At 32.8% G+C, this 20,549-nt stretch overlaps 1 protein-coding gene and 1 non-coding gene across 2 annotated transcripts; both read left to right on the top strand.

The window, feature by feature from the left end:
• Nucleotides 1-1,275: 1,275 nt before the first annotated feature.
• Nucleotides 1,276-2,033, top strand: LOC119829864 (60S ribosomal protein L35a-like; the record flags this gene model as incomplete). The annotated part of the gene is made up of 2 exons (XM_038352563.1): nucleotides 1,276-1,539; nucleotides 1,974-2,033. Coding segments are annotated over 2 exons (288 nt in total), but the record flags the coding sequence as incomplete, so codon positions are not given.
• A 9,327-nt stretch (nucleotides 2,034-11,360) lies between these two features.
• On the top strand, nucleotides 11,361-11,433 carry Trnaf-gaa. Its single transcript has one exon. It is a non-coding gene; the product is annotated as a tRNA-Phe (tRNA).
• Nucleotides 11,434-20,549: the final 9,116 nt, after the last annotated feature.

Here is a 20,549-nt window from a genome sequence, read left to right as displayed (position 1 = left end):
AGGTTAGAATATATCGCAGTATTGTCTCTAAACACACGCTCTCGTCTGTTTTCAAACTGAAACTCATACTCCAAACATTATTTTTATAAACTGTTAAATTGAATGTAGAAGACGGCAACCAACAGAGGGCTTATTATGCTAATTTAACAACTATTACTATCACGAATAGGGTAATATACGAGGAACAGTATATTTATTTCTTAATCGAATAATCTTTAAGAAAAGCTAAAACCTTATACTGTGTTTTTTCGTTTTCAAAAACTTTGGCATCTTCTTTTTCCTTATTAAATTTGTGGGCTAATAGGTACACTTGCTTAAAAGAAGAGGATGGGGGAAGATTGCTTATACTACACACAGATGGAAAAACAGTGCAATAGAAGTTGGAAAAGATTACTGTTAGATGCTTTACCATCAGAGATAGTGTTGCTATGTTGCTGTGGATGTGTTGATATCCACCATTCATATTTTTTTATGCATAAACTAAAAATCTGAAAGTAGTTATGACAGAGTGGTATCCCCCCAAGCATTCGCAGAGTGGCAATATAATGGTCTTTAACTATCTTCTTCAAACATATATAATCAGTCTCTCTGGCCACATTTTCTATTAAATCTTGATCTTTGAAGTCTAACGAAGAAAAAAAGAGACTATATTATTTAAAAAATACCTTAAATTGCTATGACTTTGGATATTTTGTAATTGCTTATATTAAGTCAAACCAACTGTAAAAGATCATCACAGCATCCGTTTATTACTCGTCTAATAGTCTGAAAATAATAAACTACATTTTTTTGCTTGCACTCAGAACTATGGTTATTGGATATTGTTTGGAATGTTAGTTGGATACTATTACAATGATAAACATTAAATGTACTAACTTCTTGTTCCACTTTTGTTATTTTTAATTTAATACTGTTTCTGCAAATTGTCATGGGTGGTGGTGATTGCTTACCATTGGGTGACCAGCTCAATTGTCTGCTATGACATTAAAAAGCTGTATAATTATGTTTATTAGGTACTTCATTTTATCTATAGTATAACTGATTTCAGTATTTTTTTTTATTTAAAAAGTTTGTCTTTTTAAACTGCAAAAATGTAGCTTATGTGTAATGGAACATCGATTACCTATGTGTAATCATCATACATCTTGATGGCCTGTCTTGATTTTTTTGTCACACATCTTTAAATGATGCTTAGACATTTGAAACCTGAACCCCAATGTGGTCAAAATCTTACTGATCCTGAATCCAGTTAATTTAAATATTTTCCAATAATTATATCAAACTACATACATAAACGCTAATTTACAGATTGAAGGTGCCCGCTCTCGTGACGACGCTGTGTTCTACGCCGGCAAGAAATGCGTGTACGTGTACAAGGCCAAGAAAAGGACCCCCATCCCCGGCGGACCTCGCGGCATCAAGACCAAGCTGCGTGCGATCTGGGGCAAGGTGACGCGCCCGCACGGTAACTCTGGCAGTGTGCGAGCTCGCTTCAAGTCCAACCTCCCCGCTCAAGCTATGGGACATAGGATACGTGTGGTGAGTTACATTTGAAGAACTATTAAACGAATGAAAATATAAGAGCAATTAAACTATCTATCTAGATAATATAAAACTAGAAATTAAACTATTAGAGCATACAGCCTTTAGCCAGTAAACCTGAGAAAATTGCCAGTCTGTTACCTTAAATATAAATATGTAGGTGCTTTTATTTATAAATTAATGAATGAGTTAAAGTTTATCTTAAACAAACTAGTACTTTTTTTAATAATTAATGAAAATTAAGTTCTCTGGTTTTTTTACGAATTTAAAAAAGTAAAGACTTGGCAAACAGACCATTCTTCTAAATGATGCTTAGACATTTGAAACCTGAATATAATGTGGACAAAATCCAACTGATACTGTTGCAAAGTTTTAAAAGATTCTTCTGATACATTAAATGTACTAAACATATTATGTTTGCTTTTTTTCAGATGTTGTATCCATCAAGGATTTAAACACCCTAATGTAAGAATAAAATATAAAATCCATAATATGCTGTTTTATTCAAAATCGTAATTACATGAAATTCTGTAAATAATTATGTTTTTAAATATAATATAAGGCAAATTACATAATATGTACCTTCATTTATAAATGGTAAATTTTAAACACCAAAATCACACAATCATGCCTTAGAACTTTTATAGGTGTACATTTAGTTATATAAAACTCAGAATTATCGTTAGACACCAATTCCTTTTTTATTGTTATTTATCCAGAGCGTTATAGATCCAGAGCTCCTCTGAGCGTGGTCGTGGTGAGCGTTGATTTTTCTTAAATTTTATATGTAAGCTCTTACAGTCTTGTATAAATTTAACAATTTTGCGCGATTGATAATTTTTCAAGTATTTTTTTTACTGGAAATCTTTTAGTATGGGACATTCTTCAAGACACAGCAGTGAGCTTTACCATCGAAAGCTACCTATTCGTATCCATTCTCGTTTCAGAGTAAATAAAAGTTCATTGGCGGTAAATAAAATCGCATATGCGCAATCGCGGTACGGGATTTTACTTTTAGGTTAAATTATTATTCATGAAAAACAGAATTAATATTAACGTGAATTGCTGAAGGACCTGCTCTTATCAGTGAGAAGCAATTGCGTCGTTTGTTTTGAGGTCTAACAATGTTTGTGTTGCTCCACGTTTCGATATCATCGGTCATGTCCAGCCTTATCGCGTTTTAGATGAAGTGTCGCCGACGTCTGAGGATTATTTTTGAAAATATTATGCTAAAACTAGTGTCACTTGTGTACTTACCAAGTACTTACTTTTGAAAGGGTTTTGTATGATCATATATACTATAATATGGCTTAGACCGATCCTTTTGATGAACAAACTAAATGAAACGGGCGCATCCTAAACGTGGAAACTAACTTTTAAGTTTTTAGTTTCAACCGACTCTGTTTGATTTAAGGTATTTTATTTGCTGTTCTCTATAAGATTTCTAAGTAGACTGGAAAACGCAAAATAAAATATCGTGGAATAGATCTAGCATATTCGTACACAAAGCTCTGATTCAAATGAAGGTATAGCAATAGTCTATTATTAATGACTTGAACCGCCTTGAATCATTTGTGACCCAATTTCATTGTACCTCGTTCAGAGAAATGTTACCGATTGCATGCCGACTGACCGTGACCACATCGAATGGAATTTATGAAAATATTTAATTATTTATTGCCCATGCCATACATCCAGGGTAGTAGGAAAGTGGGTCGCCACCGTGACACGGTTATCGTATCGATCACCGCCTTTGTTAGCCCGCTGAGGTATTTTGACAACACAATAGACTGCTGTGATTATTGGTTTCTTCCCTACCGTCCAGGCGTTCAATGAAATATCTGGCATTGACTTTTCAGACCGATTATATGTTACATATGTTACTACATATAGACGTCAGGTTTAACATTGTTCATGAATCTTGTCTGGTACACCAGGGTCCATAATTTTTGAAAATAAAATATCGTAGCTATAATACAATGAATAGAACCGGATTCAGGGTCGAAATATGGGGGGGAAAGGTTTTAAGTTGAATTTGAAGCGAAACCAAAATAAAAGTTTATAGGCAAAGGTGTTTTGTGTTGCAAAGGTGTAAGTTTATAGGTAAAGATATTGCAACGAGATAATTTGCAATTGAAAGTTACGGTGCTTTTTCGAGATATAACAAAAAAATGGTTTAAATAATAAGAACATGCGGTGTGATTATTGACACAAAAAGTGCCTTTTACGTATAGTATAACTGAGTACTTATATTAAAGCTATATACATACTTTTTTATTGAAAATAAATTTACATGCAACATGTATTAGTTCATAAACATTAGACTGCAATTAGCATCTGCATGTTTGGAAGGTCAATCATATGCGTGCACTGTGCGTGCATTAAAATGATATCAACATGCAACAGCCAATATTGAATGTTTTACTTACTGCGCATTTTGTAATGTTTTAATTAACAGTTATTGCATAAATAATCATGATTAATCGCTTTATTAAAATTTAATTTCAAATTGCATTGGTTTTTCATGAATAAAAGGTTTATTTTATTGAGTTGCGCTTCGTGCTTGTGGATGTTAACCGTAAAACATACTATAGAATGCTGCATATTAAACAACCACCGAAAAATTAAAATAACTACAGATCAAGTTACTAATACGTATCTCCCTTATAGTATTTAAGTATCTTGAACATTTTTATGCAAGAAATCTCTTTGTATTCCGTTGTAATCTTTTTGTTATTCCGCGTTATATTTACATGAAAATAAGGAGGGAAGTGGAGAGTAAGAAACTGAGAGTATGTCTGTTTGTTTGGTTTCAGTCCTTTTGAGGTAAATTTAATTTTAAAGTAACTTACGCTGTAAAATAAATCGCAGCAAATTGGAGCAGTGTCTTAACTGCTATCATTCCTTTAAATTTGGTACTATACTACCTACCTACTGTAGGTATATTGGAGTCGGGACGAGCTGTCATTACGGTATGATAGAGTACCTGTTTATAATCTATGCAGTCCAGTTGGTATAGACACCCACTATTTGAGCAGAACGGTCTCATTAGTTGAGGAGAGACGTGCACCAGTGCGTATTAACGCTCTGTTACGCAGCTTTCATATTTCTGTGTCTGCTAGATATTAGCATTGCTTGAGTGAACTTAGATTATCATATTTATGCAATCCGCTACGACTTCCCGTGGCCTTTCACCCAAGAATCATGACCGATACTTATTAGGTCCTCCTTTTTTTTGCTAACATTGGCAGCCACAGACCAACTGAGTCAGAATCTATAGTAATATTAAAAAGCTGAAGAGTTTGTTTGTTTGTTTGAATGCGCTAATCTCAGGAACTACTAGTCCGATTTGAAAAATTCTTTCAGTGGTAGATAGCCCATTTATTAAGTAAGGCTAATTAGTACCACGGGCGAAGCCGGGCGGACCGCTAGGATAATATACAGTCGTTAGTCCTCCGAACATTTTTCATACTGACACTAATTACAAAATCTGATAAGTTACATAACAGCGACGGACGGCTATTATTTCGTTAAAACCTTTTGTTTGTATCGCAACTGTCACGTGTGGAGGGCCACGTGAGCTTGGTGAGTTGTGACTTGTATTTTACATTAAAATCTACATTTTATGTCGTTTGGCGACTCTATGGGATGAGATTGCTGTTAGGATTTCGCACCTAGTTATTTTGTTGACGGGGAGATAAGCTAACACGTGTTCGGTAGATGGTCTATTGTTGGTTGAAAAGCTGGTCAACGTGAAAATAAAAATACAATCAAATTGCCCAAAGTTTATTTACCAAGTAGATGTAATTTGATGATTTTCTTTGCTGAGATCATATTTCGTTTACTTTGTTTAATGATTGGAGCATATTGGTTACTGCCAAAGGGCTATAGCCTCATAGCCATATTTCACGATAGCATATATAATCTATTTCAACTGGGTGTCGTCAAGTCATAAGATAAGTTTAATTAAAGATATAGGTATTAATTATCGTATTACATGCTTCAGAAACTTGTGGTCGATAATTACAGTGTTAGGCATCACGACTAATTAATCTAAGTGTTGATTATTAGATCTAAAACATAGTGCTCGCAACGACGCATATCATCTTATACTAAGATTGTTGCTGCCTACGTTAACAGTTGAAAAACATTTAATAAAACTAATTTACCTAGTTACATATGTACTTTTAGAATACTTAACAACAATAACGTTATAGATTTTGTAATATTATATTTCATTACTTAAGAACTATATATAATAAATTAAAGAGTATATTGTATTATATTATTATATACTAAAATAAAAATATTATAAAGATAAATGGAATACTCGCACGTAATTAGTGTCTATCCATGCAATAAGAAATTTATTTTATGATTAATTAATGTTGATGGAAGGTAGCTAGGCATCATTGACTGTACAAGACAATAATGCTATATGGGTTACACAATTACTTAGATCGTATCCGCGCTTGTTAACTTCATGAATCATCTAAATATGCTTTAAAATTGTACTTTAAGTGATTCATAGAAAATATTATCTTTTGCGCTGAAATTTTCCGCGAACATCAATTATTATGCTTGATTTTACTAACAATAGTCAAGATGCTGAAAAGTCGAATGCTTCAAATTATTATTTATGAATTTTGCTAATTGAAATAAGACTGTATTATGATAGTATTAGGTATTGTATATTTTCCGAGCATTTTATACTATAGATACATGAATTTATTTATAACAATAAAATTTTTATAATATGAATACAAGAATATTTTTTATAGTAAAATAGACAAACTCCTCATCTTTATAGTATTAAAAGTAAAAACTGATATTGGGTCATTGTTACTCCGAAATAAAGAATTTATGATTATTATCTGTGCATCTGTTTAGATAATGAAACGCATATGTTCGATAGGTAAAACCGCGCGCTACTGATACATATACCTATGAAATAGATGACTGCAATATTGTATTCATCTCTCACGTTTTGACAACAAAGAGGCTTTATTATGTATCTAGCAGATATTCATTTCATATAATATTGTATCTATACAAAGTAAAACAATATTTTGTGACCGTGAGAAAATAGTTTGTCACCTGAACGACCAACCAAACTTGATTTTTTTCTTTTTTTTACGTTTACGTAAGCAATATGAGGCGCCATATTTTTCCAAGAAATCAATCGCGCACCCGCTATTCTATAGGGGAGGATCTTGTTCATTAATTTTTTCCCGCTAATTTTGCTCTCAGGATATTTCCCAGATTGCCGGTTTCTAAGATCGTATAAAATAGTCGTGCTTCTCGATTTGTTTACATCGTATCGATTTAGCCACAAGATGGCCTCCTCCAAATTAACACACAATAAAATCTGTTCTTTTTGGATTTATTACATACCCACTGTTTAAATTTTTATTTTTCTATTCATGTTAGACTTGAAAGGAGAATCGGGTTGCAATATGAAACGCGACGGGCGACGGTGCCTACTGTGGTGTAATCTTGATTATAATGTTATTTGGACCTGTAAGTACATCAAAATCACAAGAGGCATTGTAGCAAGGGACATCATTGTGACGAAGATACGTCGCATGAATTGGCTATTGTGGTACATGTTATTATATAATTTATGTGTTTGTTTCAATGTCTACAGGCTGTGTGTTTTATTACGAAAATATGGATATCACTCTTTGTAATATCAAACTTATATCTCGGAGTTATTTCATATTTGCTAAATAGTTCAGATACTTATACACATCGGCGACAAGAAGTTTCTTTAAATGACAAGCCGTTTTGAGGATTTATTACGTAAATCTCCACAAATCCGCTACTCTTGGTTATGTGGAAAGAAAACTGAAACGGAACAGTCATAGTTATAATTAGCACAAATCCTGGCTCTGTTTAGTTTAATAGTAAACCACCTGTATACACAAACAAACCACAAACTTACACAAAGTTATTTAGTGACAATAGTAGCAAAACAGTGTTGACGTGGTGACGGGTGCTACGCTAGATCTGCGGTATACATACCTCCGCTTTATGGCTGCCCATTGTGTTGCGTGCCGCTATTATAGTGTTATTACTTAGTATCATGTAGTATACTAGCTATACAAGCTGTTGCCCACGCCTTCGCACACGTTAAATTCAGAGTACTTTAATAGATGTTATTATACATATAAACCCTCCTCTTGTATCACTCTATGTATTAAAAACCCTATCAAAATTCTTTATATAGTTTTAAAGATCTACGCATACATATAAATATAGGGACAGACGCGGGAAGATACTTCGCTTTATACTAGCAAGTGATTTAACTGCCGTGCTATGTACTGTTTTTGATTTTGAACCTGTGATGTTTCGACACGTTTTACGACGCCTGCTGGGAAATCTTCGTTTAGTAGGTAGAAAATAGACGACTATTGTGCTGTGTATACATTTGTCATAGCTTAATATTGCTAATTGAGCATTGTTTTATGACCTAATTTATGTTTATTTTATTACTATTGAGTAATTACTTTTCCCCGTCTATTTTTTCAATGTCAGAGTACCTCGTACAGCGCAGGCCGGAGCTCGATTCGACGCTAGAGTCGAAAGTTATTACAACGTCTTTTCATTGAGGCACTCATGTTATTTTCGCTTAACAAATAATATTTCAATGATTTTAACATTATTCCTAGTTAATTTTTTAAGTTTTGTGACTTACGCTCATAGTTTTATTACTAAATTTCAATGGGACCGACCGAAAATCATCAAAATCGATTCACCCAGACGTAGGATCTGAGATAACCGACACAAAAAAAATTTAACCTCCTTTTTGTGACGTTGCGTTGATAATGTATTTTGTTCAATCAAAAGGAATAGGTGTTATCTCTTGTGCTATGAATTTTGGCGCCCTGGCGCCTGGAGTCCTCTCCACTCACTATCCTCCAGAGCCGGCACTGATCAAGTATCCACTTATGTGGACGGATGATAGTTTATAAAAAGGTAATTGTCAATTATTTTGAACAATAGTTGTTTACTTCTTTCACGCCATAAAATAGTACTTATTTATACTTTTACGTAACTTAATAGAAAGAAGAACGGAATTATTTTTGCTGATTTATGGTCATCATCAGCCCATATATGTTCCCACTACTGGGATACAGGCCAACTATGAGGTTTCAGGCCATAATCCACCGCGCTGGTCAAGTGCGAGTTGGCAGATGTCACATGACGTGGAACGTTTTGAATCTTGGACATTCCGGTTTACTCACGATATTTTTCTTCACCTTTTTGAGCAGTGTTGACGTTACACATGCCCAGGTAAATTGAAAAATCAATTTATTTCCTGCACGCTCGCCTGGTCTCGAAACCCGACTTTTCAATTTTAAGTCCGAGGTCCTCACTACTCAGCCATCACTATATCAAATATATATGTTCATTATCAAAGGATAAGCTGTTGTGTTAATTTTGTAAACGATACTATATTTTCTAAATTGTAGATAGTAGAAATAGAATAGACGCAGTTAGACCCGTAATGATAGAGAGGCAAAAGAAAAGAGTATTCACGTGGTCGGTATTATAATTATCATTCATAAATGTTTGACAATATACTTAACTTTTGGTCAGTAATATAGTCGTCATTTACATACGTATATGTTACCTCTTTAGGCGTATCAAAAATAAGAGGTAACCAAGGTAATATAAGCAGCATTTTACAGCCGTGGCAAGGAAAGGATGCACTAGGATTAGTAAGTGCCCCAATTACCTATATCCTGCGATTTTGCTATTCTTAAGTGTAGGTGTTTCATCTCAATGGAGGAACACAAGTATTAGTGCATTGTCGTTTCGTTTTAGAATTGCAAGTTGCATTTTGGAGATGCAATTTGTAAATAACCATATTGCTATGATCAAAAATTTATTATGCTGTCAGGAACTAGTACCTCCTTGATAAAAACAAGCAATATAATAAATATATATTGTATTATATAATCCCTATTAATGTTATAAATGTAACTCTGTCTGTTTTCTATTCACACCTAAACCACTGAACCCATTTGGATGAAATCTGGTACATATAGTTTGACACCTGATAGAGGACAGAAGATACTTTATATCCCAGAAATCCTACGGGAACGGTAATTTTACGGGAAAAGCTTTGGGTGTTTATTTTTTCTTTTGACTACGGGGCCAACCGGTGGAGAGCTGGAATTACATATTTTTTTTATTTTCATTAACTGCTTTAATCAATAAGAAAATCATATGTCTCAGATGAGAGTAGTTAACACAGCCAGATATCATAGCCTATTCATGAAGCATGTTAGCATTGTAAAAATGTGGGAGCTAAGCACGCTTCGGCACGAATTAGACCAGCTTGCAGCAGGATTCACACCCCTACAGAAGATCGGCCTCGCTACTGTGTTTTTGCGATGCGTGGGAGGCCGGAAGCTCGTTTTCTTTTCTTAGCCAATCCCAGTGTATTCATTTATTCCCATCTTCAATTTTTAATCCCTCTTAAATAAAAAAGTCTGAACTTGATCTACGAGTCCCTCTCCAATTAGTGCGAAGGGTAATCAAAGACCCGAGGAAGTATTTACTGGGTCGCTTAATCGATGAGCAGAGCTGATGACGGTCGCCCCAATTGTCAACATCCGTTTGCTATTCTTGTCAACTGCGTAGTGCCAGTGAACTTGCTAAGGCCATCCATGTTATGTTTTTTCCTAAAATAGTTTTTCACGACTACGCAAATGTCGCAGCAATTAACTCTTGTCAAAGATGGTGGCTTCAAAGAATATTTTTATTGCGTCTAATGTGTGGGGACGAGAAGTTTTTTGTTTATGTTTTAATGATTTTAAGAGCTGAACATGGCAAATAATTTATCATAAAATGAGAGATATTAAATTTATATGTATTTTGACGATTTGTATGGTTGCTTATATAGTACAGAACAAGCTTACTTTTGACAAATACACTTGTTTCTGTATATGATTATTCAAACATATAAATTAGTAAACACGTATAGGTAATAGTAGATTCAAAATATTTATTCGCTTATGACGCTCTTTTAATAATTATCTATTGGAAAACATGACACGCATGTATTGAAGGAATACTCAAATATTTATTGTCAGTTCAGTTAATTACTCAATCCACTTGGAAAATCTTATCCAATCAAGCTTGGCTTGGGCTTTTGGCAAGTGGTATGCAAATTGAATGTAATCAATTACGTAGAGCAAAAACAGTAGGCAATTGAACTTAGGGTAATCCCAGTAAATCATTATTTGTATATACATAATGGTTTTATATATAAATGCTTTGTTTTTACGATCATCGGGTTTTTCTTGACTGTTTTTTAGAATAGTTGGCAAATGTTGGTATTTACAATAGACACGTTGTTGGAACATGGTTTTGATAGTTAGCGTTTTTGTCAAAAAGTATAAAAACGTGGAAGGTTTTCAAATGATGCCTCTTAAACATGTTAATAGCTAAGTGACACACAATAAAGTAGTGAACTTAAAAAAACTACTTAAAAATAAGGTGTTTATTTTGCAATTCAAGCAGTGTAACAAAATATGTTTAATTTCATTTATATACTTAGCGCTGTTATCTTATCTATTCATAATATTATGTCAACGCAAACATTGCTTACCAGGCAAACATTTCTTAATACATAATCTGCATTTTAATGGTAGTAAATTAAGTAGATATAGTTAGGTAATCAGTAAAATATATAATATACTTCTCGTCCATTCAATAATTTAAATCGATTGAATATGATTTCTTATTTTATAGTTTTATTAATAAGATGTGATATTGTTGTGTGGTATTTAAGTTCCATTGTTATCGCCGAAATAGCTCAGTTGGGAGAGCGTTAGACTGAAGATCTAAAGGTCCCCGGTTCAATCCCGGGTTTCGGCATTCTTTTTTGTATTTTGTATTTTTAAGTGATTTGATGTTGTATCTAAAGATTTTCTCCAGCATACACCTGTTTGAATGTTTTTTTCAGTAGGTATGCTTGCTTTCAGCGTGGGTCATTTACCGATAGGAACACTTTTATTTGCCTCGGAAATTATTGGAAATTTATTTTATTCAATTCATCAAGTGTTGCCACTAGACTGTATTAATTCTATATTTGTTTCTAATCTTACTTATGGTTCCAGGAATTTTTTTAGTAATTTAGTGGTACTATGATGACTATCGGTATTATTTGGAATGATAAAAATAAAAGTTGAAACAAATTATCTCTTATTTTCTTCTCATCTTCTTCTTCCTCTCTCTCTAATTAAATGCTCCACCCAACTACTAAGGATTACGCCAATGTCCATATGACAGAGAGAGACAAGACTCAAATAATTTATTTTCTTATTAAAGTAATGTTAATAGTAAACCTTTCTATTATAGCATTTCATCTGTGGTAATATTTAGTTGTGTTGGTCACATTTGTAACCAAAATAACTACAAAATGTAATTATTGTTTGGTTGGACGACGACGACTTTTTATGATCTAGCAATCAATTTAATGTCTTCTCTTTCGATTGTATAAAATAATTTGTTTATGTCGCATGACTACCATCAAGTTTTTATAAACTATGCTACTTTTTATATCAACTAATTAATATGTAATTCAGCAGTATATATAATCTAAATTACAATTAATTATATACGGTTAATAGTAGTAATTAGCTGACATTACGTCCACCTGAACATGTGACTTCATTATATTTATTTGATAATTAACCACAGGCATTATGAGAAAAATTGGTGCACGTGTTGAAAACAATGAATCCGTTGTGAGGTTACACTGATAAAATTTGTGATACCACAGACTATAAACGAAAAAAAAACCTCGTGGTCCAAGCGTATGCTCTTCAAGCTGTGACATCAGCGGCTTGTAAAAAAAAGTGGCATTTGAAATGCCACTTTGTTTTTACAAGCCGTACAAAATGTGATGATGTTATTTAGAAATAAAATCGAAATGATCGAATTATTTACAAACCTAAAACATGTTTGAATATTTCCTCTATAAAAAAAAACATTTCCAATTCGCTCCGTATCCTCAGACTTCAGTCAGATTCAGTTGTGATACTATGCTCAATGGAACTTATAGTTTTGGATACGCAGAGGACTGGAGCCCAACATCAATACAATTTTTAAATTCGAGCACCTAGTTCCTACAACTAGTTCGATCAAACAATGAACAATAATACATTTAAACATAGAGTTGAAGCTGTTAAAGCTATATTTTATCATACATAAGAGTTACTACTAGTATTTATTCACCCGCGTAAGTCCGTTTCCCGTAATAATATCGGGATATAGAGCCTATATCTTATTCCAGTTGTCCATCTACGTACCAAATTTCATTGCAATCGGTTCACAAATATACATATACATGTATGTGTATGTTTGTACACCCATCCTCACAAACTTTCGCATTTATAATATTAGTAGGATAGGTTACGATTAGTAGGATGTTATCTGTGGAAATTATTTTCAGGCATCCAAAGCATCAGAATTCATATGAAAATGAAGTTACCTACAATATTACGGCAATTACCAAATGGAAGCGGTCAACACTCATGATTATATGACATATTGAAGTTCAAAGCAGCCGGCAATCTCGCCGCGTTGCGTGTGCGCAAATGACCGCCTTCCGCCTCCACTTCCCGTTAGGTGACTTGGCATTTAACTGTCGATGCATCAGCATAACTCACTAATACTTGTGTAATATTATATGTTTATGTAATAATCTAGTATATGTTAGTTATATAATTTGGACGGCACTCTGGAGCGGTTTCCATATGGCAAGTTAATTGGTCAGGAAGCGCTTAAAGCGGATTTAAATCGCTTACTTCCAATCTAATATCCACCATTAGATATTCCATTAGATATTCTCAAAGATTGTGTTTATGTTTGTTTTTAATGTATCTCTGTGATTTTGCTCTGTTCTTATATGTCAGACACATTCGAGTGCTAAAGATTTAAATTATATAAATCAACATGACATTCATTTTAAAATGTGAAGTATAAATAATAAATGTACAAATTTGATTAGTAACTAACTTTAATCTAAAATGAAAAGGAATGGTCTTCAGGAAAAGACGATCCAAGGACCTAAAACTAGGTAACTACATCAAGAACGTAATGGAAATGTTGATTTTATTTTGATGGTTTACTTGAATTATTTTTATCTGTATGTAGTTAGAAGTATTTGAGTATAATTGTATTTTCCGATTGGACTTTGCACCTCCTCTATAAACATTCGTCACTCGTAAAGCTTCAGATATTGCAGGATCTGAAGCATTCCGACAGTTAGTGCTGTAATAATGTTTACAGCTGTCATATGGCCGATGGCGTCAATTGCAGGAAGTTTACGCACTGCGGGGGGTACCTTATGATGAGATTTTGATTTAGACTAGCTGGATACCGGCTCCGTTTAAAATTTAAATGTTTAAAATATTATTTTTTACTTACCCTATGCTGATACATGTATACTTTATTGTTATAATGTATCTAAGCTTCTTTCAACACTCACAAAAAGTTGTCACAGAGACATTTTGTGACCAGAGAAAGGAGGAAAGAATAGTTTTTGTTGCGGAAATCTAACGGGTATGGCATAAGCATAAAGCTTAAAAAACCGCAGGCGAAGTTGCGGGCAGAATGCTTGTAGTATATTAAATTTTTTCCCTTGTTTGCCGTTTTTTCTTTTACTATTGACACCGACACCAGAAAAATGCTTATTTTTATATAATATAATATATAAGATTTAATAACTTCTAAGTTCATCATTTGAAATTGAATCGACTTTATAATCCTGCTCGGTCCAAGACGTTCCAATTAACTATGTAGTATCATATCCCCCGCATTTACTCATCTTGGACCTTAGTCTTATAATTACAATGGAACTTCAATTCAGGTAAGATCGTTTTATTGTACAGTTATATAACTTTTACCACGATTAAAAATTAAATGTTAAACAGAAATTATCAATGCAGTAAATGTAAACAATTATATATAACATGGTATTTAAACCTCACAGTTAGTTTGTTATTTAACTTAAATTTTAACTATTCTCTCCACGTAAAACTTTATTGGTTCTATACAAACACCTTTCTGAGAACATAGTACCTACAAAGAATTATAATTAAAATTGCGTCGGAAAATGTTTAGTTTTTTATCTAAATAATACTGCATAAGAAAAAAAAATGTATCTATTACATGTATATGGTTGTGTATGTGTATGAAATAAATTCATAAAATAAAAGAAAAATAACGTTAGCTTGTTGCATTATTTGCGTATATAATATCTAAAACAATACTCATTTTCAGTGGAATTACTTCACATATTTATAATAAAGATACTCCATTGTATACAAGGCATACAAGTTGACATGGTAAGGTGCCAAGCCAACTAGCTCAGAAAGTTTAAAAGAAACGCGACCAACAGTGCGTAAAGAGTCTCCAGCGACTATTGAATGTCAAGGCAGGTTAACACTGCGGTGGACTGCGGCGGAGGTAACCAAATACGTTTCCCATTTAACACCGTTTCCTACACGTGCCGTGATAAGCAATCGCATTTTAACCTTTGATGCTTTTAATTAACTCTCACTGAGTAGAGTTTGTATAAGGTGCAGCCAACAGTCTCACCAAGATGTTGTGTAATGTAGTAGGAATATAGTTATACGTAGAAATTTGCGGTGAGTCTATAAATAATTTGTAATTAATAATTTGAAATAATTCGTAGTTGATGAATTATATCATGTATGGTGAGACCGACATAACGCTTCAATTGATAGCTATATGACTGGTATGTAGGATGCATGTTTGTAGAATTTCAATTCCTCAAAAGGCCACCGACGTGCCTGGGAACTGTGCAAAATTTCAGATTCCTAAATGGGACCAAACAACAACAATTTCCTATCAAATAAAAAAAGAATCACGCCAATCAGTTGAAAGCCCTCGAAGCTATCTCTTCAAAGCTGAAAAATTCAGTAGAATTGAGAAGCTCCTTTCTTATTGGGAGCATCTGTTAAAATAACAATTCAACCAGTCAGTTAATCAAACCAGTACGTTTTTCCCTCGATTACGAATGATTTAATGATAAAAATAATAATACATGTAAGTGAGTGACGTGCATCATGAGTGTTGGCAAATAAAGGAAATTTGCTCATCGGCAGCAAATGGGTTTTTAAGTAACTGTAGTTGTTGGAAAAGTCAATAAGGCGAACATTATTTACTCTTGCTTTAGCGGTAATTTAGAAAAGTTTTGCATATTTACAGAAAAGGATGAGTTTTTATCGTATAACTCTAGGTCTGAATACTTATTATTTCTATATTTTATAATTATAACTTTATTTAAATCTATTTTCCTTTTGTTTAAGGTGTTTTAAGTTTACTAATTGATGAGTTTACGGCTATAAGTATGATCAACACATTGTTATTAGTGTCTACTGAGAATCGAAAGCTCTATTTCCGTTGTTCACGCAATAACCACTAGGTCTGCCTGCGAACTGGTAACAATGTAATTGAGGTCATTGAAATTCTAAGATTTAATATAGCACAACTTACCCCAAATTTTCCGAAAAGTCATACAGGCATTTACCATTAACATGTGGGTCAGGGCCAACACAGGAGTTGATAAGACTTGGGTTCGAGGACACTCGACCTTCCAAGGCGATACTTTGGTCCCTGCTGCGTATTATACTCGCTATCAAGGGCGATTGTAACTTTAATAAGATCTCTATTTTTAGTCTTTGTATACTCAACATATAATTTAAGTAAATTTACGTGTATTTTTTACGTATAAGTAGCGTAGAAAAGGTAAAATGTAAGATATTTTTTAACAAATAAAATCACGTATTCTACAAAAAAAGCAATTGCCACGTATAAGCATAGAACAAATAATATCTCACGATTGAGGTATTATTTGTTCTATGCTTATTTTTTACGTAGAATATACGATTATATTCTACGTAAAAAATGGAGAAATTCAGTCACATAAAAAGAGCCAGATGAATTTATTTGCCAAAGGTTCCTTTTGAAACTAATTGGATTTGATTATGTCTAAACTTTTCTAGAAATTTGAATGTTCACGACAAGATGGTTTTTGTTTTTAATTTTATTTATTGTTATCACTTCGTAGCCACGACTATAATATTTTAGTCACAGATTTCAGTATTGTCCTATGTTTGATTTTATGCGTTTATAAATAAATCGAAAAAGATAAAGCAACTGACGATGAGCTTTCATTTTAATTCGGCGTTACTTCAAACATTTATTTTGTCATATTTATAGGTGGACCTATTTTTGTGATGTTTCTGTTCTGTCTGTGATTTTCTGACATATTATGAAATACCTAAAATCTTGAGTCATAAAGACTTTATGTTGTTTATCATTATAGTGATCCCCAAATTAAATAAAGCACACGAAAAAAATCCGCATATGTCCATTTTTACTATAATTTGACCAAATAACACCCGCATTTTATCTACAAAGTTTAACATGATATTATATATGCTAAATAATCATATTTTTTTTTCAGAGACCAAAAGAATAGATATTGACAGCTCAAAAGAAAGTGAAAAAGCCAAACCGCAGATCAGAATTCCTAGAATCCATAAATCCGCTGAATATGTAAATAAACATATTTCAATACATTTGCAGACGGTTCTATTTATTTTACACATTTCAAGATCGCTATAAATGCGTTTATGGCCGCTAAATCTTGGCTGCAAACATTGGGTATTCAATATATGAAGCATTACGTACGTTATTTGTAATAACTATGCATGTCATTATATTTCCCTGTATAATACAAGGAAAAAAATACTTACATACAAGATAAGATAAGTTCTATTGAAGTCCAGTGCCACTTATGTTTAAAATTATAAATTTAATTTGCTGAATATTGTTGATTTCAATTGCTATGTGTTATTACCCTTCAAAATTGTAATCGGTTAAGATTCATATAAGCTTAAGACCAACTGATCATGCGAACTATTCTTTACCTCGATTTTAACGGAATTATATGTTAAAGCGGCAACAGAAACAAATCAACTTCAACTGTCTAGCTATCATGGTTTATGAGATACAGCCTGGTAACAGGCGGATGGACAGACAGACCCACAATAGGGACCCTGTTTCTGTATCCTTCCGGTAAAGAAAACTAGAAATGTATTGTGCATACAAAATGATGACAATCAGAGCGTTTCATATCTCTAGTAGACTTTCGACCTTCCGTTTTAATAATTCACCTATGAAACTGTCTTTGCAGCAGTATGAAAATGAAATGGCTATATTAAAACATTCGTTAAAGCAAAGGGCAGCTATAACGCAAAAAAGTGTTTTGTGTGCATAACGCTCTAATTTTCTGTTTAATAAAATATATGAATGATGGCTGCAAATTCTTTAGAATAATGTTAGTAAAATAGTAAATTCTAAAGACTTGCCAAGTTCCATTCGCATACTTATTTTAATACTTCCTACAAGCTCTGAATTTCTTTTTGCATACGGTACTAATTAGCTTTTCATTTAGTCTTCTAAAACTGAAAAAGTTCATTCATAAGGCCACCACAAAACGTCTCATCTAACCCCCGTCCATCCCCTTTCATGCAACTTCGTATTAAAACCACGTGAAAGCCTCCTAAAGCTTCAGTTGCCGCGAGGGCATCGAGCAATCCGCCCGCCCGCCCTACAGCTCTGTATATTAAAGTTCTATCTATAAATTTTGGTAAGTAATTAGTTGACAATTATCTAAATAGGTTAGATTATTAAGACGTTATTTTTCATAATATATAACTTTATAAAGATCCGCTTTATTATAAATTTAAAAATAAAATTATATTTTTATATATTGATAATTATTATGTTTAATCATATTTTTTTTTGGCAATGTTCAAACAATGATACAGTGATCTCCCAGAAAAGTAGGTATTTCATTGTTTACTTAAAGTTATTATTTTTCTGCTATACTTAAATGATTATCATGGTTTATAATTAGTATATTACAAATCATTTAAATTCATGTTTATTGTTTAAATAATCGAGTATCGAAGAGTATCGAAGTAGAGTAGAGTATCGAAGTCATGTACGATAATTTCTCTTGAACTGTTGTTTGGGGCATCTCCATGGAAACGGTGTGTTAGACCCAGCCCAAAAAACCAGTTTCACTATGAACTAAATAATGGAATTTCAAGTTGTAGATATCTCCCTTATTGTTATACATCGAGGGAAAAGTATTTGAACAATGGTTGTTTGTGTCTTTTTAATAAATTTGCATAAATTCATTTATAATTATAAATTTACGATTTTGTAATTTCTATAATTCTTATTATATTGAGTTATTTATCCATACAATGATACAATACCTAGGTAGTATATTGTATTAACTTTTATAAAAAGCTCCAATGCATTAATTCAACTTTACTTCTTTTGTATGTTCCTTTGAGTCATCATGTAAAACAGAAGTCATAATGAAGTGAGCAAACATTGTATATGTTATTTTCAGATGAGATAAAAATTATGACGATGACGATACAGATTTCGATGAAATTATGTACAAAAATAGGTTCAATTTACTCCTTCATAGAACGTAAACGTATGTAATTATATCCGATATTGCGTGAGAGGTCTTGGTAAAATGCTGCTTTATCTATAACTACTTTCATATTAAATGATTTTGTTATTACATAGATTACTTTTAGTTAACATAAAAGCGTCCTAGACCTTGACTGAACGCATTAACGAATTCATAATATCATTGAAAGTCTATAGTCATAATAGATCTAAAAATATCCTCAATCTAATATCGTTTCATACACTCGTATAGCACGCGATATATCATGCAGCATGCATCTACAGCGTAGTTTGTGTAGTTGAAGCTAAATTTTTAACAATACGTACCTTTGTTTGTACTCTTAGTACAAGAGAAACAGGTCAAATGTACCTCTCCTGACAAATGGCAGGGTTTACATTTGTATTTTAAGAGTCGAGTTTCGCTATGGATTGTATATGTACAATTTCAATGTAAAATCATCATTGTGAATTTCATCATGATGTAATTCATATTTTTTATATATAACAGATGGTAAGTTATCACCACTGCTCTTGAACATTTGCAGAAGTAGGACTGCTACTACTGCGTTGCCCTCTTAAGAGATCGAGCCTATTTCAAAATGTTATCATTGGTACATGTACGTATGCGAATAATGAGTGTTTAAAGCTATATATGTAATAATAATAATAATAATTCTTTATTTGCATTATGTGTGTACAAAAGTTAACAGAGATTACAACACGATCAACACATTAGCCACAAAGGGCATGCAAATTTCATTAGCTCCGCGTCATTACATATTAATTATATAGTAAAATTTTGACATTATGTCTAAATTACATTAATTTATTGTTGTATTATAAAAACATTTAGGTATACAAAATATTCAAAAGTGTACCACGAGATAAACGAATTGAGTAAACAGATTTATCATCATCCGTTCTAATATTTAGATTTATAATATTGGCATCTGATAAAGATATCCATTATAATACATCATTCAAGGCACGTACAAATCAAATTTCAGCAAAATGTGACGCCTAACTTTCAGTGACATACAATTATAAGTAAAAGAGTGAAATTTCACTCTCTTTTGTTTTTTTTTTCTTCTGACTTTCTACAATTTATTTACAAATCACAAATGGAAAACAGATTTGTGTGGCTGAGAGGATTTTAGTATGAATGTTTTATTGAGAGACATTATTTTACCGGCGAGAGATCCATTCTGACATTTTCTTATTACGTTACTACATCAGGACAGTTTTAGAGTATTTGCCTTGATTCCTATAATATTTAACCACTATATTCGGCAAAATTATAGTGTAGCTTAAATGGAATATAAGGCTCATGGAATAAACGGAATTAAACTAAAATAAGCATGCCGAGTTCTAGTAATTTACATTTTCATCGTCTACAACTACACCATAAAAGTCATTATTTGAAATAGCTCAATGCAGGCTGTGGAATATAAAACAAAACG

Source organism: Zerene cesonia, chromosome 11, assembly GCF_012273895.1.
Source record: "Zerene cesonia ecotype Mississippi chromosome 11, Zerene_cesonia_1.1, whole genome shotgun sequence".
Lineage (NCBI taxonomy): Eukaryota > Metazoa > Arthropoda > Insecta > Lepidoptera > Pieridae > Zerene > Zerene cesonia.
Note: the sequence above shows the minus strand (reverse complement) of the source record. Positions and strands in the feature narration are given on the sequence as shown.